General features: G+C 31.8%; 1 protein-coding gene across 1 annotated transcript in view; it reads left to right on the forward strand.

Annotated features, from left to right (window-relative positions):
* The first annotated feature begins 407 nt into the window (after window positions 1–407).
* LOC123005570 (gamma-sarcoglycan) overlaps window positions 408–25,553 on the forward strand; it is a 69,010-nt gene continuing 43,864 nt past the window's right edge. Inside the window, exon 1 of the mRNA XM_044399368.1 lies at window positions 408–636. Within this exon, the coding sequence (XP_044255303.1) occupies window positions 469–636 (168 nt within the window). The 5' untranslated portion in view covers window positions 408–468. The remainder of the gene's footprint in view (window positions 637–25,553) is intronic.

The raw sequence follows: 25,553 nt of genomic DNA on the forward strand, positions 1-25,553 counted from the left end.
CCTTTGTGCCTTTATTTTTAACGTTTATCTCACAAGCACAATTTTAATTCAAGCACTCTCTTTGTAAACATTTGTTATTTTTGCCTAAAGAATCGTTGCAATGCCCGCTTTTGATCTTTATCGGAACGTTGTTCCAGGTTAGAGAAAACATAAAATCATTTTCTATATTAAACCCAACAAACAATTTAGTGAATTTTTATGTTGTTTTGCGTTATGTTTGATATATTGTCCCGTTTGTCAATCGGCAATTAATCATCTCAACAATTAGCGTACTCGCTCCACAATTTTGTGATTTCGGGTTTGGGATTTGCAATTTCTAACAAATAATTGCGTCTTTGTGTCCATTGGGCGCGTGCGTCGCCTTGCGAAGTCGCCGCTCACGTGAATCGCGCTCAGTCCGACGCGGACGTGGAGAGCGTCGCCGGCGTCGTCTCCAGACGCAATGTCGCGATCGGAATAACAGTCGCGATGACGAGCGAAGAAGAGCTGCATCTCAACGGCGTCGGCAGGACCCAAATCTATCAACCCTCCACCGGGGAGAAACACGTCCTGTTCTACCCCACCAGTCCGGCGCCATCGGTCAACTCGGACGAGAGGAGGAGCTGGTCGCAGGCCTCGTCCTCGCTAGCCACTCAAGTGAGTGCATTTTTAACACCGAGTGATTAAAATTATCTTGGAGTCGTAAAAAACAATATCGGCGAGTCGGAGTAAATTAAACTTGAGCTTTTTATCTGAGTTTGTTTTAATTCGAAATTTTAAACTGAAATTTGACCAGTTGGGCGGATTCAATGATTCACAAACATTTTCAGTGTGGCTTACTTTATGTGGAAGATAAACACAGGCCAATTATTTACTTTAATTAAACATGAAATTTTAGTTATAAAAACTTTAACAACCTGATTGCAAACTTGTTGCGTTATAATGAATATAGTCTTTAAAAAAAAATACGAATTATGTCGATACGCCAATAGTGAAGAATATTTTAATTAAATATTTCTTTTTTACTCTATATGTTAACCAAGAGAATATAAAATAAACAGGAATGGTTTTGACATTTAACTATTAAATATTTTTCAATAAGCGCTTTTGCAATTATAAATTTTAATTTCATTTATTAATTTTTATGCAAATGATAAATGTTAAAAGTTAATTTTCAATTATGTACTCACTAGTGAAAACTGATATTAAAATTTTGTTCTTCAAATCGAAAAACTCACCAATTTATATTAACTTTTCTAATCTACTCCTTTCTAGTTGTATTCAAAATTATTAATAAATGTGTAAACGACATTATTTTAACAATTTTTTTTATTACAAATACTATTTCTAATTCTAATTCTAATTCTACTTAATTAATTCTTTGATTTAAACTAAGATAAAGTAAATAGAATTGCTATGTTATTGTTTTTATTTGCGTATTTATGTCAAACATACAGGATGTGTCAGAACTCGCGCTCCAGAGAAAAATTTCAAGTAAGATAAGATACCAGGAACATGGAAAAACCGTTTTAAAAAATTCTATATGTTACAAAATTTTGACCTTTATTTTTTGGCATTTAACATTTTTTTACGTCTATTTAATGATACTGATGATCTTGTATCTATACAAGCTGCGCCGGAATTCGTGCCTCAGAGAAAAATGCCATGTAAGGCACGATAGCAGGAACATGGAAAAAATGTAAAAAAAATTCTATCAATAAAAATTTCGAAGTTAAATTTTCCACACACTATTTCTGTTGGAATAATAATTTTCTAAGTTTTTTTGCTACAGGCGATTAGAAGAAGAATCAAGGAAACTGTATCCTAAGTTGTAACTTTGTTTAATGTTATTTGTGGTTTTTATTGGTAAGATTGTTGTACTTTTACTGAATGGATATAAAAAAAACATCTACAGTTGATTGCAATAAAAACGGCAAATTAAATTTTCTTTAGAATGAAACAGGTTTTGCTTGTCAATTTAGTTGTCAATTTGTCATATGTCGCATTCAAATAATTTTTTTTGCAATGCCGCACCTAAATGCTGAGAACATCAAATATAAATCAAGATCATTAATTAGTTGAGTACTTACGTGAAAACCAAATAAGTAGTGAGTACTAAAGATTAACTGTCAGTTTTAACTTAACCTTTCAGAATTAAGTCATGTTCAAACTATGGATAAATAGAAAAATCTGACATTTTTATGCTTTGAGATTTTCCGATTTTGTTGCAACCAAGTGTATCTTTGACGGTACAGATTTAGTCATACCATTTTTGTGGCATTCTCCATATATCAAAATCATGATAGTTAAAAGTAAAATTAATGATACTGTCAAATTTAATGCATATCAACCATCACATTGATTTAAAATTAATAATTAAATTAATAATTAATAATAAAATTAATAAATTTTGCAAACACAACAAAAGCCAAGTTATCTGTGAAAATGTATTTTGAGTTGCGTCTGAAAATCGGTTAGGGTCTTAATTATACAGGGTACTTCACGAGTAATAATGACATTTTCCGATTTTTTTGCAACCAAGTGTACAAGATTATCAGTATCATTAAATAGACATAAAAAAATGTCAAATGTCAAAAAATAATTGTCAAATTTTTTTTCATGTTCCTGGTATTTTATCTTACTTAAAATTTTTCTTTGTTCTATGTTTTTTATAATTATTTAGTAAAGATACAAAAAATTTACCAATAAAATCCATAAATAGCATTAAACAGAGTTACAATTTAGAATACAGCTCCTTTGTTTCTTCTTCTAATAGCCTGTAGCAAAAAAAAACTTGGAGAACTATTTTTCCAACAGATATAAATAAAGTCAAAGTGCAAAATTTAAACTCTCAACTTTTTATAGATAGAATTTTTTTAACATTTTTTCCATGTTTCTGGCATTTTTCTCTAGGACGCGAATTCTTTAACTTAATTTTACAAGTTTTGCAGAATTAGTAACTTAGATACACAAGTTTTTTGATTTTCCTTTTAATTTGCTAAAACAAGGTTCTAATAGGCGGTATTCATACAACTGTAGGTTTTATGATTAGAAGTTGGTATAGATAACAATGTTTATTAAACAAAATAGAATTACAAAGAGATACTTAAATAATTTATTAATTAACATTGTGATCATTCTGTTTATTAATTTGATGTTGGTAATTATTATTTTTAATTTCTATCGTGGTTTTGTTAATAAGTTATTCTAAATAATTGTTTGTATTTTCCATATGTTTAGGATGTGCAAAACTAGCCAAAAGGACACTTTTCTGTCATTTTTTAAAATTCATGAAGCTATGTACGTTAAACTGAAATAAACTGTGTGAAATGTGTCACAGTTTCATTTTTGTAAATTTTTGTGTTTGATTTACGTCGCGTTGGAATAATTTTTTTAATTCTCTATGCATTTTGAGTGGTCATAATCAACGAAAAAATATATAAATTGCGGAGAGAGCTCTTTAGTACTTTTGATGCTAACAATTTTTTTTGTTAAATCAACAACAAACAACGAGCAATTGTTTTGTAATAATGCCATAATATTTTTGATAATTGCTGTAACGGTCCATCAATTAGCTTTGTGATTTTTTGTATTGATATCGTAGTTTTATTTTCGTATCATGGGACGAGTTAAGAAAACACTTTTTGACCGTAATTTTACTGCTGAATAAAACATCAAATAAGCGGTGGGGAATATTTACGACTGAGTCTTTTGTTAGCTGAAATATTTATCTAAAATATTTTTCCGAGGGTTAGTTTAATTTTCTTTTAATGTAGTCGCTGTTTTTGTCCGAGCGGAAAAAGCACCATTTAAAAGGCATTACCAATCGGCCGTCTCGAATTTATTCATGACTTCGTCGAGAAGAAAATGGGTTCATACGTTCGAAATTCTAAATTATTAATTCGACACGTCGCAAATCGCGCTTTCTCCAATTGTTAGCGTCTGACCTAACCCCATCCGTTTCTCTGCGAACATCTGCGACATTATTGTCGTGTATAAACGCAAATATAAAATTTCGACAACCGAACAAATCACCCAACACCAATAGAAAGGAGGGAATTACCAGAAACACCACCACCTGAGCTCAAGCGCAATTACGGAATTTTTCTTTTGCGGATGAGGAGAGAAAGCACGGGCGCTTTTGTCATAAAGAAATATTAGATTTTAACGCGTAAAGAAGCAAACTTGCCGGTATGGAACGCAACAACCGGTTTTATTAATCCGGCTTTCGTGTATACATAATAAAAATGGCAATAAACGAAAAGAACATTACGCTGGCATGTAACTACGTGAATAAATGTGCAATCTCGACGAGGTGGGGTCGCAACGAGAGAGGGCCCCACTGGTATATCTCACGAACGCGTGTTTCTATCATAGAAAACAATATTTTTTACATTTCATTTAAAATAAAAGGTTATTTATACATCATATAAAACATGAGTGGCATTAATTGAATAATTACAACATTTTTTGTGTATTTTAATGAAGAAAATTAGAAGACATTTGAATTTTAAAATAGGTCAGTTAAACTTACTAGACAAAAACTCAAAACCTTAAAATAAGGACCTATGTAATAAATGTAAATCTTGTATTAAAATCAAATAAAATTTAGTCTTTATCATTAACATCGAAATGCAGAATTTAAAATATTCGAATAAACTTTCAACACAAAAACAAAGATAAAATTATAAAAATCTCTAAAATTAAATAAATCAAACAGTATATTATAACTGCAAAACTGTATATAAAAACTGAGACAGTAACTAATGTAACCTTAAATAAAAACTCGATTTAATGGTGATTACTATAATTAAAAATAGAATTACAAATTAATTATAATTGTGATGCGTTAATTATATCTAGTTTCTGTGACAAACCGAATCAAAAAAAAATCACTAGGAAAAAAATATGAGTTTGAATAACTTTAAAAAACCTGAAGAATCCTATCAATTAACCTACAAATTTTATAAAAAAAAACATGAAAACAAAACAAATATTATATTTCTTAATTTTTTACTAGAGCCCTAATTTAAATCGAAAAACTAAAAAATTAATTTTGTAAATTTTTACATATTTTGAATAGAGTTAAAAATTATAAACCTAAGTTTGAAAACATAAAAAAGTTGATGTAATTGTGTGTATTCTTCTAGTAAACAACATTGAAAGATGAAAAATTAAAAACCTGAATAGTGACCTACCAATGACAGTTATTGAAAACTTTTTGTACCAAATAATTTTAAATAATTTTTTACTTTCCACTGGTCTAGTTTTACTTTGTGAGAGAAAATCTTTTTACAATAAACTAAGATTATTGGTCTGATTTGGGAAAAAAATACATTAAAAATTTAACATAATATAATTAAATAAATTTGTCATTTATGTACATTTACTTTACTGTACTTACTGTCACTAAATATTCTGTAACTTTTGTAAGCCGGCTGGAAATAAATCTAAAAAACATAAAAAGAATTTTAAAAACTTGTTTAACACAACAGTATTTTAATTAAAGAGTTTGTTTACTTTTTACAATCTTTATCAGTGCTATCTTGTTGTAATACACATACAGAGTGAATATAAAGTATGGAACCAAGAGGTTTTATTTTTAATCATTTACCTCCAGAAAATAATTATTAATATAAATTAAAGTAATATAAAAAATCTGATCGTATTTTCAGAACAGAATTTTGTTTTGTTGTTGAGTTATGCGTTTTTTTTTGTCAAAATTTCAATTTATGTGAAAATTTTTTTTTAAAAAAATTAAATATAAAGCAGGTAGTTGTAATCCTTAGAGTATAGCTTTTATGAGAAAAATGATTTTATAGTGGGTTGCCATTTAAAAAAATATTTTTTTGTAGAACTCAAAAACAAAAGCAAATTTCGAAAAATTTTATTCTTGTTAAATCATCACATTTTTATAGTACTTTATCACTCATCAATTTGTTTTTTCAAAAAATAAATAGTTTAAGCAAAAAACGTTTGGTTCCATACTTTTTATTCACCTGGTATTTAGCAACAATTTAAAGTTAAATACTGGAAAAATTTATGTTAAACAAATTGAGAATTTGTAATGTTTGAAATACCGAATTTGCGTTTGATACACAAAGATAGTAGGTACAAATACAGGGTGCTTCGTTTTCATTGTTACAAGTTTAAACAGCTAATAGAATATTTAATTTTAAGACAAAAGTTTCCTATAAATATGTAACTAAAAATACTACGTACTGGTTTCTTCTCGTTTCGTGGCTTTAACTACAGAGGTTATATCGGGTGATTCAAAAATGTGTGGCATAATTTTAACCACAAATACCCTTCTACAAATGAAAATAAATAGCACCGTATTTATTAATTTATTTCTAAAAATTACAGCTTTTCAAAAATCGGTATAAAATATACTTTTCTGGAAATATTTTTGTTATCGTTTATCCGTTTGCATGTGAAGAGACAAAAAAACACTCTTTAATATGGTGTAAACGAAAGTCTTGTAAAAACAATACATTTCCGGTGACAATAGAATTCTTTTAGTTTTTGGGTTATAACTTTTTTTTCGGCTTACAAATCTTATTTTGAATACCAAAAATTGAAAGCTTAATTAATTTTTTTATAAAAAAGGTACTTCAAAAGGTACCATTCTGGAGTTATTTGGGTTTAAACTAAACTCTACACCACGCTGTAAAATCAGAATTTATGAATTTTGTCAACGCTGTCACATTTAAAGTCAATATAAACAACAAAAATATTTTCAGAAAACATTTTTTTTGAACCGATTTTTAGAAAGCTGCAATTTTTTAAGGTGGGTCAATAAATACTGCGCTATCTATTCTCATTTTTAGAGGGATATTCGTGGTCAAAATTTTTGAATCACTCTAAATTTAATTGTACCTAATATATTTTTATTCCACTACTGTTTTGTGTGATTTTTTCTTTATTACTTGTCTAATTCGTTCGGCTTGTCGCTCGTATCTCGTTTCCGTTGTCCATTAATTTCCATTAGTGCATCTGGAAGTGGCCGCGTACAACTTTTCCTATAAGTTAAGAGCGCCAATTCACGCTAGTGGCACCCTCAGAAACAGGTACGTCCGGAATACGTTTCCTGTGTAAGGTGCGAGTCCGGAAACCTGGCAGGTATGTGTTCTCCCTGATATATGGGTAGGCAGTCGAGCGCCACCCGGGATTCGGACCGGTCATAAATTAATTGGGAGTTTGTTCCACGAGGATATCGCTCGGCTCGAAAAAACCACCGGGCGCACATTTTTACCGCCGGATTAATTAAACTAAATCAACTAATGATCCGCGAAATGAATGCTTCTTATGACGTGTCGACCGGTTACCCGAACACGGCCATAATTACCGGCGCGTTTTTGCGGTAAACCTCGGATTACGACGGTTTAATTCACACAAAACTGCCGGTGTTTATCTAATAAGAGGGTGCTTGGTTTTAATTAAGGAAGAATGAAGGGAAGATCATATCTTTAATTCTTCATGAATTCATCGCATGACAAGCAGACATTGCTGAGTTCCCGAGAGATCCTACAGTGCATTCCCGAATTGTTAGTGTGCACTGTTTATGTGCCAGGATTTATGGACGCGATAACTTAACTAAGAGGTGAATGCAGACACAAATCGTGCATCAAGAAACATAATTCACTCCGGGTTGTGTCAACGTTAATTTGAATTTTTTTGACGGAAACAGTACATGTTAGGACTACGATAAATATCTAACAAGCAACGGACAATCTACCACAATTAATTTTTAATTCGTACTTGAACAATTCAAGAAATTCTTGTTTCGGTGACCCCTAAGTGTGGTCTGGCCTTACGACCTCGGAAATAATTAAGTCATCTGTTGCATTGCCATAATTAAACCAATCAATGCTTTGGGGTCACAGGACGAATTCGAGAAACGACGACAATGTCCATTTTCAAATCCGTTGCTTCGCTGTATCGAACTTGCGGTGACTCCCACAGACCCTGTCACGAATATTATTATCCAAAATTATTAGCATTTAAAAAAATTGAAGCAAGTTATTGCTAAAATTAAAATTTTTTGTTTTTATTATGCTAGAAGTAAGTAATTTTGTGTAAATTTGTGTAGACTGTGGTGTGTGGTCGCTTTAATTTTTGATTAAGATTGTTTATTGTATGGTCTTGAGGAGTGGAGTTTCAAAATTATTGCGTTAATCTGGAGCGTGTTGTGCGCGTAATGATGGAATTTCTAATGGTGGTTGGTGTTGAAAACTTTTTTAATAAATTGAAAGCTTTGAGTAGCAAACTGCAAAAAACGGAAAGTATATAAATGGCCGGATCAAGAGTAAAAAGTCGCGCTAAAGTGAATATGAAGAAGAGGAGTCTCGGAAAACTTTCGTATAAATAGGAGGGAAATTCGTGTGTCGCCGGAGTGAATTTATCCGTCAAAAGGAGACGGATCGCCGCAACAACACCCACCGGAAAAATCCGGGCCGTTCCTCCATCACGTATTCGAAACGTCGACGTGATTAATGTGTGGGATGTTTCAAAAATAATGTCTCATTAACGTCTCGGCCTCTGCCGGAGTGCGGCGATTTATGGCGAAAAACTCGCCTTACAACCACTCCATAAATCATACAGGGACTCCTCACTCGTCGCGATACAAACGTAAATAACAACGACAAAAATCGTGAGGATCTTTTATTAAGTTTGCGATAATTTATGCAAAATTATGGACGAGAAACCGTGCCGCAATCACGACGACGAGATGAAAAGTTGCAAAGCTTATTTATGGGAGGTGTCGACGTCGACGATTATTCTCACAAACAACAAATTACAACTGTTTAACACCGACATTGTCGGCACCGCAACACTCCCGCTGAATTTTTAACGGCGCTCGGGGATGACCCGGAAAATCACAAAAAAAAGAATAATAGGATAACACTTGTATCGTGTAATTTCAACAAAACATTTTAATGAACGACGAAAGGCACACTTTACACCAAGGGAGGCCTACACCGAATACACAAGAAATTTTTAAATTGTTTGCCACTTTTTCCAAGTGATTTACTCACTTAAAACATTGTTTTCTCTTATTTAGACAAAAATTTTTATTGTCGGCAAGAATTTCACTCTTAATTACTTTTTACTTTAATTAATTTATTTTGGTGGAGGCGCCGGGCTAACTTTTGATTTAGGCTTGTACTATAATACAAAAAACTTTTATTACAGTATGTAATTTAAAATTAAATTAAATCAAATTTAGTCGACATTTACATTGCTAAACATCAAATAATTCGCAAATTAAATGTTTGTAAATTGATAATCATAACTTCAAAAATCTAAATTATTAAATAAAAACTAAAAAAAAATTGTTCGCAAATTTAAAAATTTTAAAAAATATGTAGTCTAAACTTATAATGAAAAAAAACATTAAAATAACATACAGGGTTATTCATAAATATGAAGCAATATTTGAACCTCAGAAATGACCTAAAATGATGTTAATTTAAATAATAACTCGTGTCCTATCTCTACTGATAAGAATTTTACAACCCTCAGAATGTGGGTATGGAAATTTGATTTTTTTGTAATAACTATGGAACTATTTGACCAAATATTATAAAATTTGGAACATTTCCTTGTGACAACATACCTTTTGAACTGGTAATCTCGAAAACCGGATACATCTACTCAATTTCCGGTTCCAGCAGTTTCAGGTCACATTTTCTGTGTTTTTCCATTTTTTTGCTCTCTTAACACCAATTTTTTATTGCCCAAATAGATAGAGTAATCAATTCCGAATAAAAAACGCATAACCTTTAATACCCCTAAAATGGACCGTTTCAAAGATATTTTAATTTAAACTGAGGACTGCACGACGCTGAAATCAAAGAATATGGATTTTGAATAAATGATATCCACGGCAACAAATGACCATGGTCCCACAAATCGCTGTCAGGCATCTGTCATCTTTGACATTGGACGATTCTTGGGCGATTAATTGAAAATATTTAATAAAAGAGTTTACTTCAGACTCCAAACGTAATCTACAATAAATCCAAATGGATCTCGTAGCATTTAATTTATAAAAAATTCACAAAAATTTATCGTCAAAGTTAACAGATGTCTGGTAGGGATTTATGTGACCATAGTCATTGGTTGCCGTGAATACCACTAATTCAAAATCCCTATTTTTTGATTTCAGCGTTGTGCAGTTCTCAGTTTAAATTAAAATATCTTTGAAACGGTCCATTTTAGGGGTATTAAAGGTTACGCGTTTTTTATTCGAAATTGATTACTCTATCTATTTGGGCAATAAAAAATTGGTGTTAAGAGAGCAAAACAATGGAAAAACACAGAAAATGTGACCTGCAACTGCTGGAACCGGAAATTGAGTGGATGTATCCGGTTTTCGTGATTACCAAAAGGGTATGTTGTCACAGGGAAATGTTCCAAATTTTATAATATTTGGTCAAATAGTTTCAAAGTTACTACAAAAAAATCAAATTTCCATACCCACATTCCGAGGGCTGTAAAATTCTTATCAGTGGAGATAGGACACGAGTTATTATTTATATTAACATCATTTTATGGGTCATTTTTAAGGTTCAAATATTGCTTCATATTTATGAATAACCCTGTATAAAAAAAAGAATTCATATTTATTCAGAAATTTAAATAACTTGTCGAATAAACTTTAAACTGTAAAAACTGAGCTGAAAAAGTAACGTATTGTGGAACTAAATACGTTTAAAATAAAATATTTAAAACAGAAATGTACTCGTCCATTAGTCTAAAAAACTTGAATTTTATTAATTTGTCCTAAAAATTAAAAAAAATTGAAAAACATTGATACCTAACTGAAATAATTTTCGTTTTAAACTAAAACAATTAGAAGCAAATTAAAAAATTACTCTTTCAAACCCTGTTTTTTATGTTCTAGATAACTATTTAAATAAAAACAGCTTTATTTGTTACTTATTATACATGCTAAATTAACATTAATAAAATACAATTTAAATAAAACAATTAAATTACGTTCTCAGTTCTTCTGTTTTGTTTTTATAATTTCTATCAAAAATTATTCTCATATGCATAAATGTGAATTTTGTGCTGTAGATAGCCTCAAAAGGAGTTAATATCCATAACTTAGAAACAATACTTTTTAATAATTTTTTTTGCGTTTGGCAATATAGTTTAAAAATGTACAAAGTGGGGAATGTGGTGTTTCCACGATAGTAGTTTATGATGAGATTAATGAAAATTACCTGTCATATTGTATAATGAATGCACATGGCTTGCAAAGAAATTTTATGATTTTTAGTATTTTGATTAACAGGGGTATCGTAGGTCGGGTGTCGTCCAAATTTGTGACTAATTAAAGTGTCTCGGTCCTTGAAAGAGAGATTCGGATAGAAAATGTGGCAATGTTTTTGAAGTGTAGCACACATCAATCGCCCTTTTACATGCTTTTTCAATTACCTATCGATCCGGTTTTTTCACAAAGTTTAGGTTGCAAGAACACAAACTGTTAATTATTGCAGACAGCGTCATTTTGTCCGTTTTGTAAGTCGCTTCTGTTAGCAGCATCGTTTGTGTACAAAGCCTTTTTTAGGTGAAACTATGAAAAAGCAAAATTCTTTCAAGTCGAGTGTTCGTATCAGCGATAGGTATCACGTGACAAATCATAATATCGCGTGATGGTAACTTTATGAAAGTTCCATATCCAAAGTGGAGATTTCGCGATTTTCTAATCTAAATTGCATGTATATCGCCTCTCGACTTAAAATTAATTTAATGCTCCGAAAGTGAGCTGGAATTATGGAAAATTGCATTTCGGGTAAAAATTGAGCTGTTTGACAGTTATTAAAGTCTTCAACACAAAAGACTCGGAAACGAAAACACTTAAAAGTTTACGAAGCGTCGGTAGAAAACGGCTTTGTTCTGATAATTATATCTATTCGGGCACATTGTTACTTGTTATAATCTAATTTCGACAAAGACGATGGGATATATTCATACATGCGATTACATTCGAGAACACAAAACACAATAATGCGCTCGCTAGTCCTCCAATGCATTTTCGAAACTCTATTCATGAATTTATATAAGACGGCTTTACACGGATTTCCCACCATCCTAAGACGCAAACATTTCTACTCACTAATCGCGCACGACGCCAACATAACAATATAATAAAACAACGTTATTACAAATCGATCGATTATTTTATGAATTCAAAACAATTCAGTTTTTAATGCGCCAAGCTGATCGAACTTTCAGCTGCTATTAGTAAACGGAAATTCTAAATTATTTACGTAAATCAAAAATTCATAATTACTATAAAATATCCCTGTAAGAGTTATAAATAATTTTATTTGCATGTTAACTGTGTCCATATTTTGACAAATCAACTGAACAGTGTACATTTTTAATCTCAACCAAGAATTTATCGCTCAAATATTTTATTAATAGATTAAATTAATAAACTTTAATCACTGGTAGCTAAGTAAACACTAGTTCTAAGTAAACCCTAATTACATATTTTACAAATTTTTAATTCAGTCTAATCTGATTAGTTAAAAGTGAAAATTAATTGGGCATAAAAAATGTTAGTTTCATCCATCTATTTGCACATTCCGTGCAAATATTAAAAAACGCGGCCTTTTTGACATGAAAATTAAATCCAAGCATCTTTTCTGTTCGGCTTAGCTTTTATTAACCGTTAACACAAGTTGAATTATCAATTTTAGTTTTCGTACCTCAATTTATTTTAATAAAAAACCAAGGGACACGATACTTCGTCAGCTTGTGTTCCAAAATTTGTAAAGTTAAATCGCAAATAACAAATGTTTTTTGACCGAAACAATTACAACTATCAAAAGCGTAATAGATATCCAACCACACGTTCTGGATTTACAGCAGTCCGGACTGTGTAACAGGATCCTCCCCGTCTATAATCCAAGAATTAATGTCTTTCCTGATCGGTTCGGTTGCACCATTGCCCCATTGGATTAGCCTCGGCAATAACTTTTGCTTGAGTAGACTTTCATTTTCCTTTCGCTATAAATAATCGATTGGTTTTATTTATCGTCACTTTTTTAATTAGTCTTGATTCAGACAAAGTCCGGGTTCCAGGAGGCGGAGCCGAGAGAAAAAATGTGATTCATTTGCCGGAGTCTCCGGAGCAATCCGGGTAACAAACTGATGTAATATTAAGACTGGTAATTGCTCGTGTTCCAACTTTTACAATTACTCCGACGTTAATGAGAGAAGTCGCAATTTAATATTCTCAGACCGGTTTTTCTTACGATAGATAATGCAATAACAATTGGCGAGGTGAAATCCGATGTAAACGTAATTAGGAGTGTCCAAAGGAAAACTACGCGAGAATACGGGATGAAATACTAGCAAAGGTAAGAGAGAACGCGAACTCATTTAAGCAACCGCGGCTTATTTCGCTCTAATCTAGCGAGAGTGGAATGTGCACAGCTAAATGAACTTTAATGTAATCTGGTTAAGTTGCACTACAACAGGTGCTGTCGTAAATGTGAACCTGACGGCAACTGAAATATTGGACGAGTGGGTTTTCGCAAAAGGAGACTTCATCTTTCAATTATTGAGACCAAAGGGTTTTATGGGGGCGGAGGTGCCGACGGCGAAGAAGGTTTTTATTTATGGAGGTTGAGAACTACCGAACTCCTTGCAGCGATTAGGCTCCCAAATAAATTTTGAGTGCTTTAGGCACCCATAGCGGTTAACTCAATTTTTTAATGCAAGAAACAAATTCTACGCTTAACTAAGTATAGATGGAAGAAAGTACTCCTACACCTTTTTCTGTTTTTAACAATTATATAAGATTTTGATATTTTTTTCAATAAAAATAAATAAGTATATTGGTACAATAAACCGTGACATTTTTTCAATAACATACAGTGAGTCCCAACAAAATCAAAAGTTATATGCAAAAACCAACATTCATTATTTTCGTTTTTAAAAAATGTAGGCAATTAAAAAATTTGTTTATTCAAATGTATTTTATCCGCAAACGTCAGAAAAATGACACTTTTATGACTAGGTAAATGACACAAGTAAGAGTTTTATCTTTCAGACATAGAGTAAAAACACGTTTTTTTTGCCTAAGCATTTTTTGGAGAGATACATACATTGTAGATTATCAGTATTCTGCATTTTACACTACAAACACTACTAGTCATTCACTAAATCAATAAATACTTTCGAAAATCTCTACACAAATTCCGAAACTGACGCGTGACGTTTGTTATGATGTCATTGTAAAGCATTTTGAGTATGTTGTTCATTTACTTGATAATTGTTGTGTGGCTCTTTACTCTCGATTCAGTGGCGCAGGGAGAGAGAGAGAAAGTTTGGGGGTTAACAACGCCCTCCCGCCCCCAGTACAAAATCAGGCAAAATTATTATTGGCGTCGAGAAAACTGCAAAAGTCTTGATCATTTAGATGTTATAGTTGATTTAATATTTTGGATATTTTTGATTTTATTAGCAATTTTCTCGACAACTGTTTAATGTAGGACAATTCTCTTTATAAATATGATAAAAAAATAAATTTGATTTCCAACAGTACCAAAAAAAAAGGACTTGCATCAATAATTTTAAAGTTATTAGCAATAAACGGCTCTGGGTACTAAATGTCTCCTAAAATTTCGACAAAATCGAAAAAATTAAAAACTTCAAAATTAAACCATTTTTACTCTTGGGGGTTCAAGAAACTTAGAAAAATCGTTGCAAAAATAGAGTCTCAATGTTTTAATTCAACTTATTATATGTTAAAAAATCAGCAATTTTTCACTAATTCAAATTAGCAATAAAAGATGACGGGCGCATAAGAGAGCACGAACTTTAAAACAGATACACATGTTCTAATAAGTATAATAAAAAAGAGAGCGCATAAGAGCAAATAAAAACACAAAGCATGATAAGAAAGAGAAAGAGAACAAATAAGTGAACAAACTATAAGTAAGGGAAAATGCATAAAAAAGCATAAGAGCATTTTTCTATTTCACATGGGCATTTTCTGCGACTATTATCAGTTACACAAAATGCTTGTTTGTAGAAACATTTTATCCTACATTTTTACCGTCACTGTCTATTCATTTTAGAAGAAATTGTTGTAAATCAACGTATTTTATCGAAACTAATGCAATTGAGCTATTTTCAAGCAATTTAGATACCGCATACGTCATATGACAAAAATTTTAACTGCCAAATACAGGATGTCCCACGAGTAATAATGAGCCTGAAAATTTTTTGAAGCAACCAATATTACATTTCATATATTACGTGGATAATAAAATATTTCGTTTTAATTAGTTAAACATGGTAATCGTTTTTTTATATTTTTAAAAAATTTCTATCGGTCAAAATGACTTTACTCCAGTTTCCAAATTCTCCAAGGTTTGACATTTTATAAATTAAAGTTGAAGTGCTGTTTGGTCACTATGTTTAATTTATTAAAACTAAATATTTTAATATCCACGTTATCTTTGAAATGTAATGTTGGTTGCTTCAAATAAATTTTGTGGCTCATTATTACTCGTGGGACACCTTATATAATAGTAAATTCAATTTAAAAATCTCTCAAAAGAAAAAAATATCTAAAAAAACAAGTGTTACAACCTCTTATTATAATAATATCGTGATACTCCAATGAGTGCCCAAATTTTTTCACATAGGTAAACCCCACTAAACTCTATCTCTGGCTGCGCCACTGTCTCGATCTGAATACGTTTTCAAATAAAATAGTATATGTTATTACTGTTATTAGGAGTAAAAGTGAGTTTATTTGGCCTCATTCCGTGCAGCAAAATATACGTTCAGCTTCGCACATAAGCTATCACTTTTACTCATAATAACATAATATAGGTACTGTTTTTTAAATAATTTTTTAAGTTACCAAAAAAAAAACAAAGTAGGTAATTAGTTAAACACAATAAATATTGTTCTGAGAGTATAATATTGTAAAATAAAAAATGTTTTCAAGAAACTACACAAAAAATTATATTNAATAAGATTAATTTGATTTTTAACTAAAACAACTTAAAATTTTAGAAAAATATATAATGTTCTTTCAATTTTAACTTTGTTTATTTATATTAAATATGTAAAATTGCTATGTATATGTTGTAGGCTAATTGTAAATTCAGTCGTTTTATAAACCGCCTAGTCATTTTGAAAACGACTTAAGATTATTAATGTAAAGGTTGTTTTACAGTTTACATTATAAAAATGACAATACTACAACAAATTTTAATTCCGCAACTGTATGATGCAATTGTTAGGAAAATTTATTTGTTTTCTTGAAATATGTTTCTTTTTATATTTAATAAAAACGTTTAATATTTGACTTTGTTTTTTCTTAATAGATTAGATTATCTAACTACAATAGAAATTAATATCTGCTAAAATAATATTTTTCACTCTTGTACAAAACGACTCAATGTAACTAGTCATTTTGTAAATGGAGAATATTTAAAAACATTTTACAATAAGACGAAAACTTATTAGGCTTTTTATAATACCCCTAAAAATTTCCCGTCATATTGTAAAAACCCTGCATTTATTCATTCATTTACAATTTGCCCATTCGTTTTCAAAATGACTAGGCGTTTTATAAAACGACTGAATTTGCAATTAGCCTACGACATATAGACAACCCTCCCTTACCCTAATAGTGTTGAAAGCTTTTACACGTGTTCTGTTTTGTGATTTTTTTAAATTTTGCAAATGTTTCCAATGTTGACTTTGAAGTGGCAAAACGTTTGTGTTTATGGCCCTCGACGGGTAGTGGAGTTTTGTTTTGTTTTATAATTTGGTCGTTTGCACGTAATATGGAATTAATGTTCGCAGACGGTATTCGTCGTGAAGTTATGTTTATTAGAAATTTTTGTTGTGGATGTAAATCGTGTCTTTTTCGGTTATTGGGGCCGAAAGCGTGAAGCTTTTATCGCGTTATCAGCAGCAACTCCGGTGTAAATACGCTGGGATGAAACGAAGGCGGTAAATTACCGCCGCGAGAGGTCACGAGGGCCAGATTAAATTTGCAAATTACAATATAATCAAATTAACTTTTAACATAATTCACGTCGGCAGAGGCGCACTCGTAATTTTATTTATATTTAACGTGTGAGTCGGATTGTGTATAATTTCCCGGTAGATCGCTTAACATAAAATTACGGTCGAAAGGCGATAAGACGCGATGAGCGATGCTGCGTCCAAGTTCGAAATCGAGCGTTTCGAGATTTTTTTACGCCCAAGGGGCCCGTGCTGTATTTAAATTTATAACGTTTTAAGTTTTCGACATGTTTTCCAAAGATATAACATTCGTGCTGCCGCAAATAAGATCCCACCTCTCTTGGGTTATGGCAAATGCAAAATGTTTTGTCGACGACGATATATTTTCCCAACTTTGCCAACTCGTAAATCATCGTGGGAAGTCAAAGGTGAGAACCACGATTTAATTTTAAACTCTATTATGCCACGATCTGCCATCTTTTCTTCGAATATTATCACAAACACAACAGACTGAACGCCCTAATACCCTCGAGTTCGACCGTAATTTACACAGACTTTACATCAAATTTCACTTGCCGATTCAAACGCTTATTAAAAAAATATGTTCCAAGAGATCTTTTATTAATCATCTCTGAAATTACGTCAGCGGTTGTTTTTACATGATTCATTGTCATTTTTTCTCTCTAGATTTAGCGTGCGACGCTTTAAACAAACATCCAACAGAAAAGACATAAAGACCCGAATTGAAAACTCCTGAAAGAAGTTGCAAAATCTTCCTATTTATTCTTTGATCTGGAACGAAATTCTTTTGATATTTGATTTAGGTGTCGCGCAATAAATGTTTTTACTCGTTTTCGACATTCAGAAAGCGCGTTTGAAGTCAACGCACGCCAGAACAACCGATTCTTTTGTTATTCCTTAATGAGGCTCCGGGATATGGGCTTAGGAATAACACCAAAAGCTATCGAAATTCTTTCAACACCCTCAAATTTAATTTCGCACTTGCTTTCAGCAATTTTCAAAAAATTTTAACGCCATTTTAACACAAAAAATACAAACAAAATCCATTAATAATTTTTCCGTTATAAACAAATTTTTAAATTTAATTATTCACTCAGTATATTAGTAAACCGAGCAGGCATATCACATAAAATCTCTAAAAAAACTCTCAATACCTACTCAAAAACTCTAAAAAATGCAAACAAATTTATTTTAAAAATTGATTCTTACATAAAAGTAAAATTGCCTGCTGAATTCGAATCCAAAGCTCGTTGATTTAGAATGGCTTAGATTATCAAAAAGCCATTTTTGAGTACAATTTGACAAATTTCAAACTTTGTGTTTTTATCTTTCAATCTCTTCTGGATATGATTGAGGAAGTTTTTTTCTATATTTTTCGATAAAAAATGTAGATTCTAAAGTGTATCTTAAATGTGATTAAAAAAACTGAGAAAGTTACAGTTTTAAAAACACATTTTCATTTGTGTCTGATCTGAATGCCACTGGCTAACTGCTTTGAACGTCAAAAAACTGCGCTGGAGCTGGTTTCGTGTTGTCATTTCTTTCTTCTTGTGTTTTATTAATGCATTTAGTGTAAATTCGTTTGTTAATCAAATATGAAAATATTCGCACCTGTATATCTCTCCGAGGGTGTGAAACCCACTCCACCACTTGATGCTAATGAAATAATTAACGCGAAGCGGTGAAATATAAGGGCGACAAGCAGACGTAACGAGCCGACACTTAACTTATTCACACGTCGACTGGCTTTATAAAAGATATGAAATTAACAACACGAAGAGGCACTTGATTTATACAGCGAGGGTTACCATCCTCCCGAAATTACTTCAAGGAGTACGGTATATGTCACTTTAACGTCCTGGATTTATTTATTACTTCTCTATAAGACCGCGAAGTGGTTTCTTTCGCGCGGAAATTACACGACACGCACCTCGATTATCTCCGAATCAGCGAAATGGATCGCGAAATTAAAGACGCAAATGAGGATCAAAAATTGGACGAGGATGATGTATGACAGACGTTCGATCCGAGTTAAAGAAAGCCCTAAATCCCTCTCTGTCACAGATGTCATATTTCAGCATGTCAAATGTGCGTATGACCTGTGAGATGCGCCCGGATTCCATTTGTTCCGGTTGTCGGCGTCGTGATGAAGTGTGTACTGCTGCCGTGTGGTACCCTACATACCACATATTTGGGATCGTAACGGGATATGGACCCCCCTCTAATCTATTAAGAGTGACGGCAACCAACAAACTTGCTCGAGATAATTCACTTTCAGTTTTGCCGGCAATAAAAGCCAAGTATCAAAATTAAAAAACTTCAAGTTGGAACAACCGGCCATAAATTCGTTAAAGTGATCGTTTTTAATGGCATCTTCAGGAATTTGATAATGTAAAGACGGTTTATGAGTTGGCTGAAAACACATCCACCTTTATTACCGCCGATTTTATTATTCTTAATTTTTGTAGTTGGGCGATGTAAACAACATTTATGGAACGGCAATGTGCAGTATTTACCATTCCGTGCTTCATACAAAGTAAAAAAATATTCTTTTATTTTATATTCAATGATAAAGAGTGCCTTTATCAACTAATTTCAGTAGATAAAGTAGTCTTTTATCGTCTTGTGAAATAAAGTAATTTTTATCTACTGTTTATATTCAAGAAATTCTGGTAGATGAGTACAAAATAAAACAAAATATTATACACGTCGACAAAGATTGTTTATCTACTCGTGAAAAAAGTCTACTCGTGACTTCGTCACTCGTAAACTTAACCTTTTCACTCGTAGATTAACAATTTCTTTATCGTCTTACATATTAAATAACTATTATTTTGTACTGAATATTAAAAATTAGATTTATCTACTATTATTTATGATAACACCAAAAGAAATACAAAAACCTAAACACCCTGTATTCTTCTTAAACTTGTATTAAATCCCATTAAATTAACGTTAAACCAAATTATTTGTTATTTCAGTTTATCATTTAAACCTCATTTCCCTCTTGTGGTGTTTGGTAAATAAATAAAATAACATACAAATTTATTATTTTCCAATGAATTTTCACGATAACGACTAAAATCTCAACTAAAATTTATTGATTTCATTAGAAAGTAGTTAAGTATCAGTGTGAAGCAATATGAAAAATTAAGATTCTTTTGAATTACAACCAGCGTTTCCAAATGATGATTTTTTCAGGCAATTACTTCATAAAGTAAGCTTTGTTAAACATTTTATCACCTCAGAATCCGACTCTTTGTTGAATTTCTTAAAGTAAAACGAGAATAGTATATTAAAAAACAAGTGTAACAAACACTCATTGTGATAAGAGGAGTTTGTGACACGAGCCAAGCGGTGGTAAAAATGAGTAGCTTAGTTCCATACTCATGCACGCCTATGTACGCATCGCTCGTCACTTTCTCTGCCTACGTCTGGTTATACTAATTGCGGCGCCTTGGTGATGAAGCGTCTCCCACCTCGATATGTAATATACTATTCATTCTTTGTATTTTAAGTGACACGTTGTATTGTTTGATTTTTAACCATTTTAGATCAGTTTCTTACTGTTTATTTTAATAAAGTAAAATCAGTAATTATTCACATATCGGAGAGTTGGTAATGCATTATTTGCGTTAATTTTCAAATTATGTTACTTGTATATCACTTAAGTGCTTACAAATTCGGTTTTCTGCAATTAAACATTCAATTATTATATTATAAGCTTCCATGTTCGTAATACCTTGCATTACGGGCCGTCCGGCTTTGCTCACATAATGCAAATTTAATATGTTATTTGAGCTGTCGTTCCACCGGTATCGATTCAACCTGCACGCAAAGGTGCACCCCGGTTCCATTTTTATCTGTCTAAAAACTTCAATGCGTAATGTTTTGTTGTGGATTTGTTTTTATTGCGTCGATAAATTCAAACGGATATCTATGATGTTTCCAAGTACCGTGGAAGGTGACTTATAACCTCATTTACAAACAGCCGAATACAAATTGTATTTTTTCATCATTTTATTTTTTGTAATCGAATTAATTTAGCGCGTTTTGTGTTTGAGTTTCGTGATCCGTGTTTTAAAAAAACTCCAGAATTTGGTTGAATTTTGCACTGTTTTTGTTGGGAGATCATACTGTTCATCTGCCGGAATTGATTTAATTTTTCAATTTTGTCTATTAACTATCTGTATTGTACTGGGATTTTTGAATAAAGGCACGCTTATTAAATATTTTTGCCATTTAACAAGGCTACTTTATTATTCGAATCATAAAGCAAACTTTGAAAATAAATATTCATATCATATTAAAAATTAATTAAATCTTGTGTCTGCATTGGACTATTTTAATTTTTTCAAAAAATAGTATTGATAAAAACCTCATACAATAATGTAGAGATCATCTCTTGTGATGCTAGTGGAATTATTAAAGATGAAGGTTTTATCTTTCTAGGGTTTTAGGAGTGATAAAGTACTAAAAAAAGTTAAAGATCCATAAAAGTTATACTTTAAAACGTCAACACACACTTACATTTTTCCTCGACTCTATAATCGAGATCCATGTGTAGTTGAAAAAACTTCAATTTTCCCGTAATGGTGGCATTAGTGAACATATTCAATATGATTATGTAAAAATTGATTTTATATTTAACGCAAGTTATGATATTCTTACATTGTTTGTAAATGACTTTCTAAAAACATGCATATTTCTATTGAAAGCAGTCTACGATATTTTACAAAAAAACGAATGAGAAGTGGCCTCTGCTATAAAATAAATGACATAATTTCTGGCAAATAAAAGGCGGCAGGAGGATAAAATCTGAGGAAACGGGCCCGAGATCCATTATAACTATCCGAAAATCTGAGTCGTTTGGGAATAAGCCGGTTGTAAATCCCCGGGAAAGTTATCACGACGGTGGTGGCAGCGGTGGCGGTGGTTGAGTATCCTTTTGCTTAACTATTATTCGCGGTATTGAACGGCCGGCGGCCTTAAGCGGCCAGATTACGCGGTTAAGTAGAGTAAGTAATTTCATTGGCCGTGGCGGCGGTTTGTTGGCTAATTATCGGGTCGCCTACAGTCTCTCTCGGCTTTCATTAGTTTAATGGGGCGGCTTCCGCAACCCCCACATACAAACTTATTGTTCCGATATTGACATGACCACCGATGCGGTCGACGATAACGATACAGGTCACGACAGAACACGGAAAAAGAACCAATGTGGAAAGTGGCCAATAAAGGATGTTAGCAGTTTTTGGTCTATTGCTTGATTGAGCCAAAAGTTTTATTAGCAGCAGTTTTTTGTCTTGCTTTTATAACACTGCTAACAAATCTCTCAATCGAATAATAGTATATTAAAAAACAAGTGTTACAAACACCCTCATTTCGATACGAGTAGTTTGTGGCACGAACCACGCAGTGGTGAGTGTTATACGTGCAAATGCACGAGTAGGTGTCACAATTAATAAGAGGTTCTGGAGCACCATGTAGTTACGTAAACAACAAACATCGTCGTAAATAAAATAAATTATCGTCTTGACTTCATATAATTATAGTATAGAAAAAACATTGCAAAATAAGAAATTTTAATTTATTTCTGAAATACTCCATATTTCGTTTTCTAACATCGTAACATATTCTAATTTGTTTTTCCACATCTTTTTGGTACAAAATAGCGATTTTTTTCAAGAATTACAGAAAACACGTCTAAAAGCCAGATATTTTAAGTTTAGCTAGAGTTTTTTATTAAGTAATTTAAAATTGTTATTTTAAGCTATTCAGGTGTTTCAAAACTCGCGTCCTAGAGAAAAATGTCAAGTAAGATACGATACCAGGAACACGAGAAAAATGTTAAAAAAACTGTTAAAAAATTTTGACATTTATTTTTGGCCATTTGACAATTTTTATGTATATTTAATGTTATTGATGATCTTGTCTACAGAATGTTTTGTTTTTATTGTTAGAAATTTGAACAGGTGATACAATATAGAATTTTAAAACTAAAGTTTCCTATAAACATTTATCGAACAATGTTATCTAAGGAAGCTACACTCTCTGAAATAGGTGCGTTTTTTAATGGGGTTTTCTCACTATTTCAGAATAGATAAAATTACAAAAGTTGGTACAGCTGATAACCTTTAAAAACCTGAATGAATTCAAAGATCAAATGACGAATATTTTATTCGGGGGTGTCCTAAGCTGGCGGAGTTTAAAGTAAAACGGATTTAATTTTAAATTTATATGCTTCGCAGGGTCAGTAACATAAATTTTAAAATGATTTTACTCAAAAAAGGTAAGTTGCATCGAAAAATGCAAGAAAGCTTTTTTTGCGAAAAACTATAGCATTTAGAATTTTCTTGCTGAAAAAACTTCAGCCAAAATAGTTAGAGTTCTGTTTATCCTAAACCTTTCCCAGTTTAGGGCGCCCCTGATTAAAAATTTCAACATTTTATTTTTGAATTCGTTTAGGTGCATAAAGGTAATTAACTGTACCAAATTTTGTAATTTTATATAAAATGGTTTCTGAAATATTGGACAAAATCCATTAAAACATGCACCTCTTTCAGGGAATGCATAGTATTTTTCGATACATGTTCGTAGGAAACTTTTATTTTAAAATTGAATATTCTATGACCTGCTTAAATTTGTAACAATAAAAACGAAACACCCTGTATGTTTTTTCTTATATTTATTTAGTAAAGGTACAAAAATTTTGTCAATAAAAGTCAAAAATAACGTTAAACATAATTACAATTTAGAATAGAGCTTTCTTGTTTCCTTCTAATAACCTGTAGCAAAAAAACTAAGAAAATTATTTTTCACACTTAAATAAAGTTTTTCGGTTTGGTATAAACGATTTACAAATTTAACAGCCACACTGTAACCCCAAAAAAAAAATTGTCAGAGCCGAATCATTTCAAGTGCTATTCTTTTTCGTGGTGATATTTACAAAGGATTGGCAAAGTCAAGAATGGTAAGAAAATATGATTGTATACGAAGCGCGTTGATTTAATTTTTTTCGAATTTTCGCCCCTTCAAAACTAAATTAATTCCGTATATAAAAGCAATCTTTCAATAAATCCTGTCTGTTTAATAATAAAGATCAAAGAGTCTTTTGCAAATACGGTCTCTTCTTGATTGAGTCTCTGTAATTATGTCTCCACGCTTAAAAATTGTCGCCTCTTTCAGACATTAATATTAATAATTCGTCGGCGACTAGTTGCGAATCGAATTAAACCTATCCGTTCCTCAAGCGCGATGATTAATGGTCGTGCGAAACTTTGATATTGCAGGTGGAGAGCAATTTCAGTGAGCGAAAATCAAGTTTTTCGCGTCACTTTTCGTTGGCTTTTTGTTGATGATTGAATTATTCGAAAGAGGACCGTTTAACGAAAGCGGCGCGGCCCGGCGGTCGAAGAGACATCGAAGAGCATCACAAGCGATGCCGCGAATAGCTAATAGAGGCAATACACAAAGGTGTACATAATTGGTTTCGTGTGTAATGTTGTAATGTGGAAAGATGAAAGGCAGTGCAAAGGAACGCGCCGCTATATAATATGGGACGTGAGCGGAAACCTTAACGGCGAAGAGACCGCAAAAATCGACCATCTCTTATACGCATCTCCAAGAAAGGAATTCTTTTGAATTCAATTAGGACCGCTGAGGTGTAATAAATTAGGCCAAGAAAAGAAAAATGTTATGCTAGAAAATTGGATAATTTTTTACAGGGGTATTTATAGAAAGGAAAATGAATTTAAGACAAGACTGTAATAATCAAATAGTTAAATATTCACAATGACATTTGATTATTGACATTTTTTGGGAAAACACATAAACCGGAATGTTATTCCAGCCGCGTTCCAAAATCAACAAGTTACAAACAACAAGTCAATAAATCTATCAGAATTAACTTTTGGCAAGCTCATCGCTGCTTTTTCGCACAGAATTCATTCGATAACACGAAAAATTTACCAATTAATTTGCAACTATATAAGGTGTTGCACACAATTTTAGGAAGTCTGAGCCTGTAAAGTTAATCACAAATACATAGATCCTAGTGCAAACTCGATTAAAAATATTGAAAAAGTGCATAATTTTCAGTTGTTTGTACACCATTCACTCACAGTAATTAATATCAACATTCTTTGTTAGTTTGTAATTAAAAAAATAGATTAGATTGTCATATCTACTTTCTCGTTGTTTTAAATTCATAACAATTTCTTTGAAACGTCATTAATGAAATAGTGATTCAAAAAATCAGATTACTATGTATTTTTTTGTATTTTGTGATAATTGTACATATGTGAGGTGCATACGTTTATTCACAGGCCTCGTAAAATTTTGTAAAACTCTTTGTAAAAACAAGAATATTGTTTATTTAATAAACAGATGAAATTTAAAAAATAGGTTTCCTCCACACATCTGTTTCATTATTAATAATTGTGTGATGGCTTAAAATAATTAATCCTACTGTTGAAATATGACAATACAAATATTTGTATAAAATTTAGTTTATTATTTTTAGTTTTACCTGCCGA

This window comes from Tribolium madens, unplaced genomic scaffold (assembly GCF_015345945.1).
Source record: "Tribolium madens isolate multiple individuals breed KSU strain unplaced genomic scaffold, Tmad_KSU_1.1 Scaffold_20;HRSCAF=117;Tcas5.2_LG4, whole genome shotgun sequence".
NCBI lineage: Eukaryota > Metazoa > Arthropoda > Insecta > Coleoptera > Tenebrionidae > Tribolium > Tribolium madens.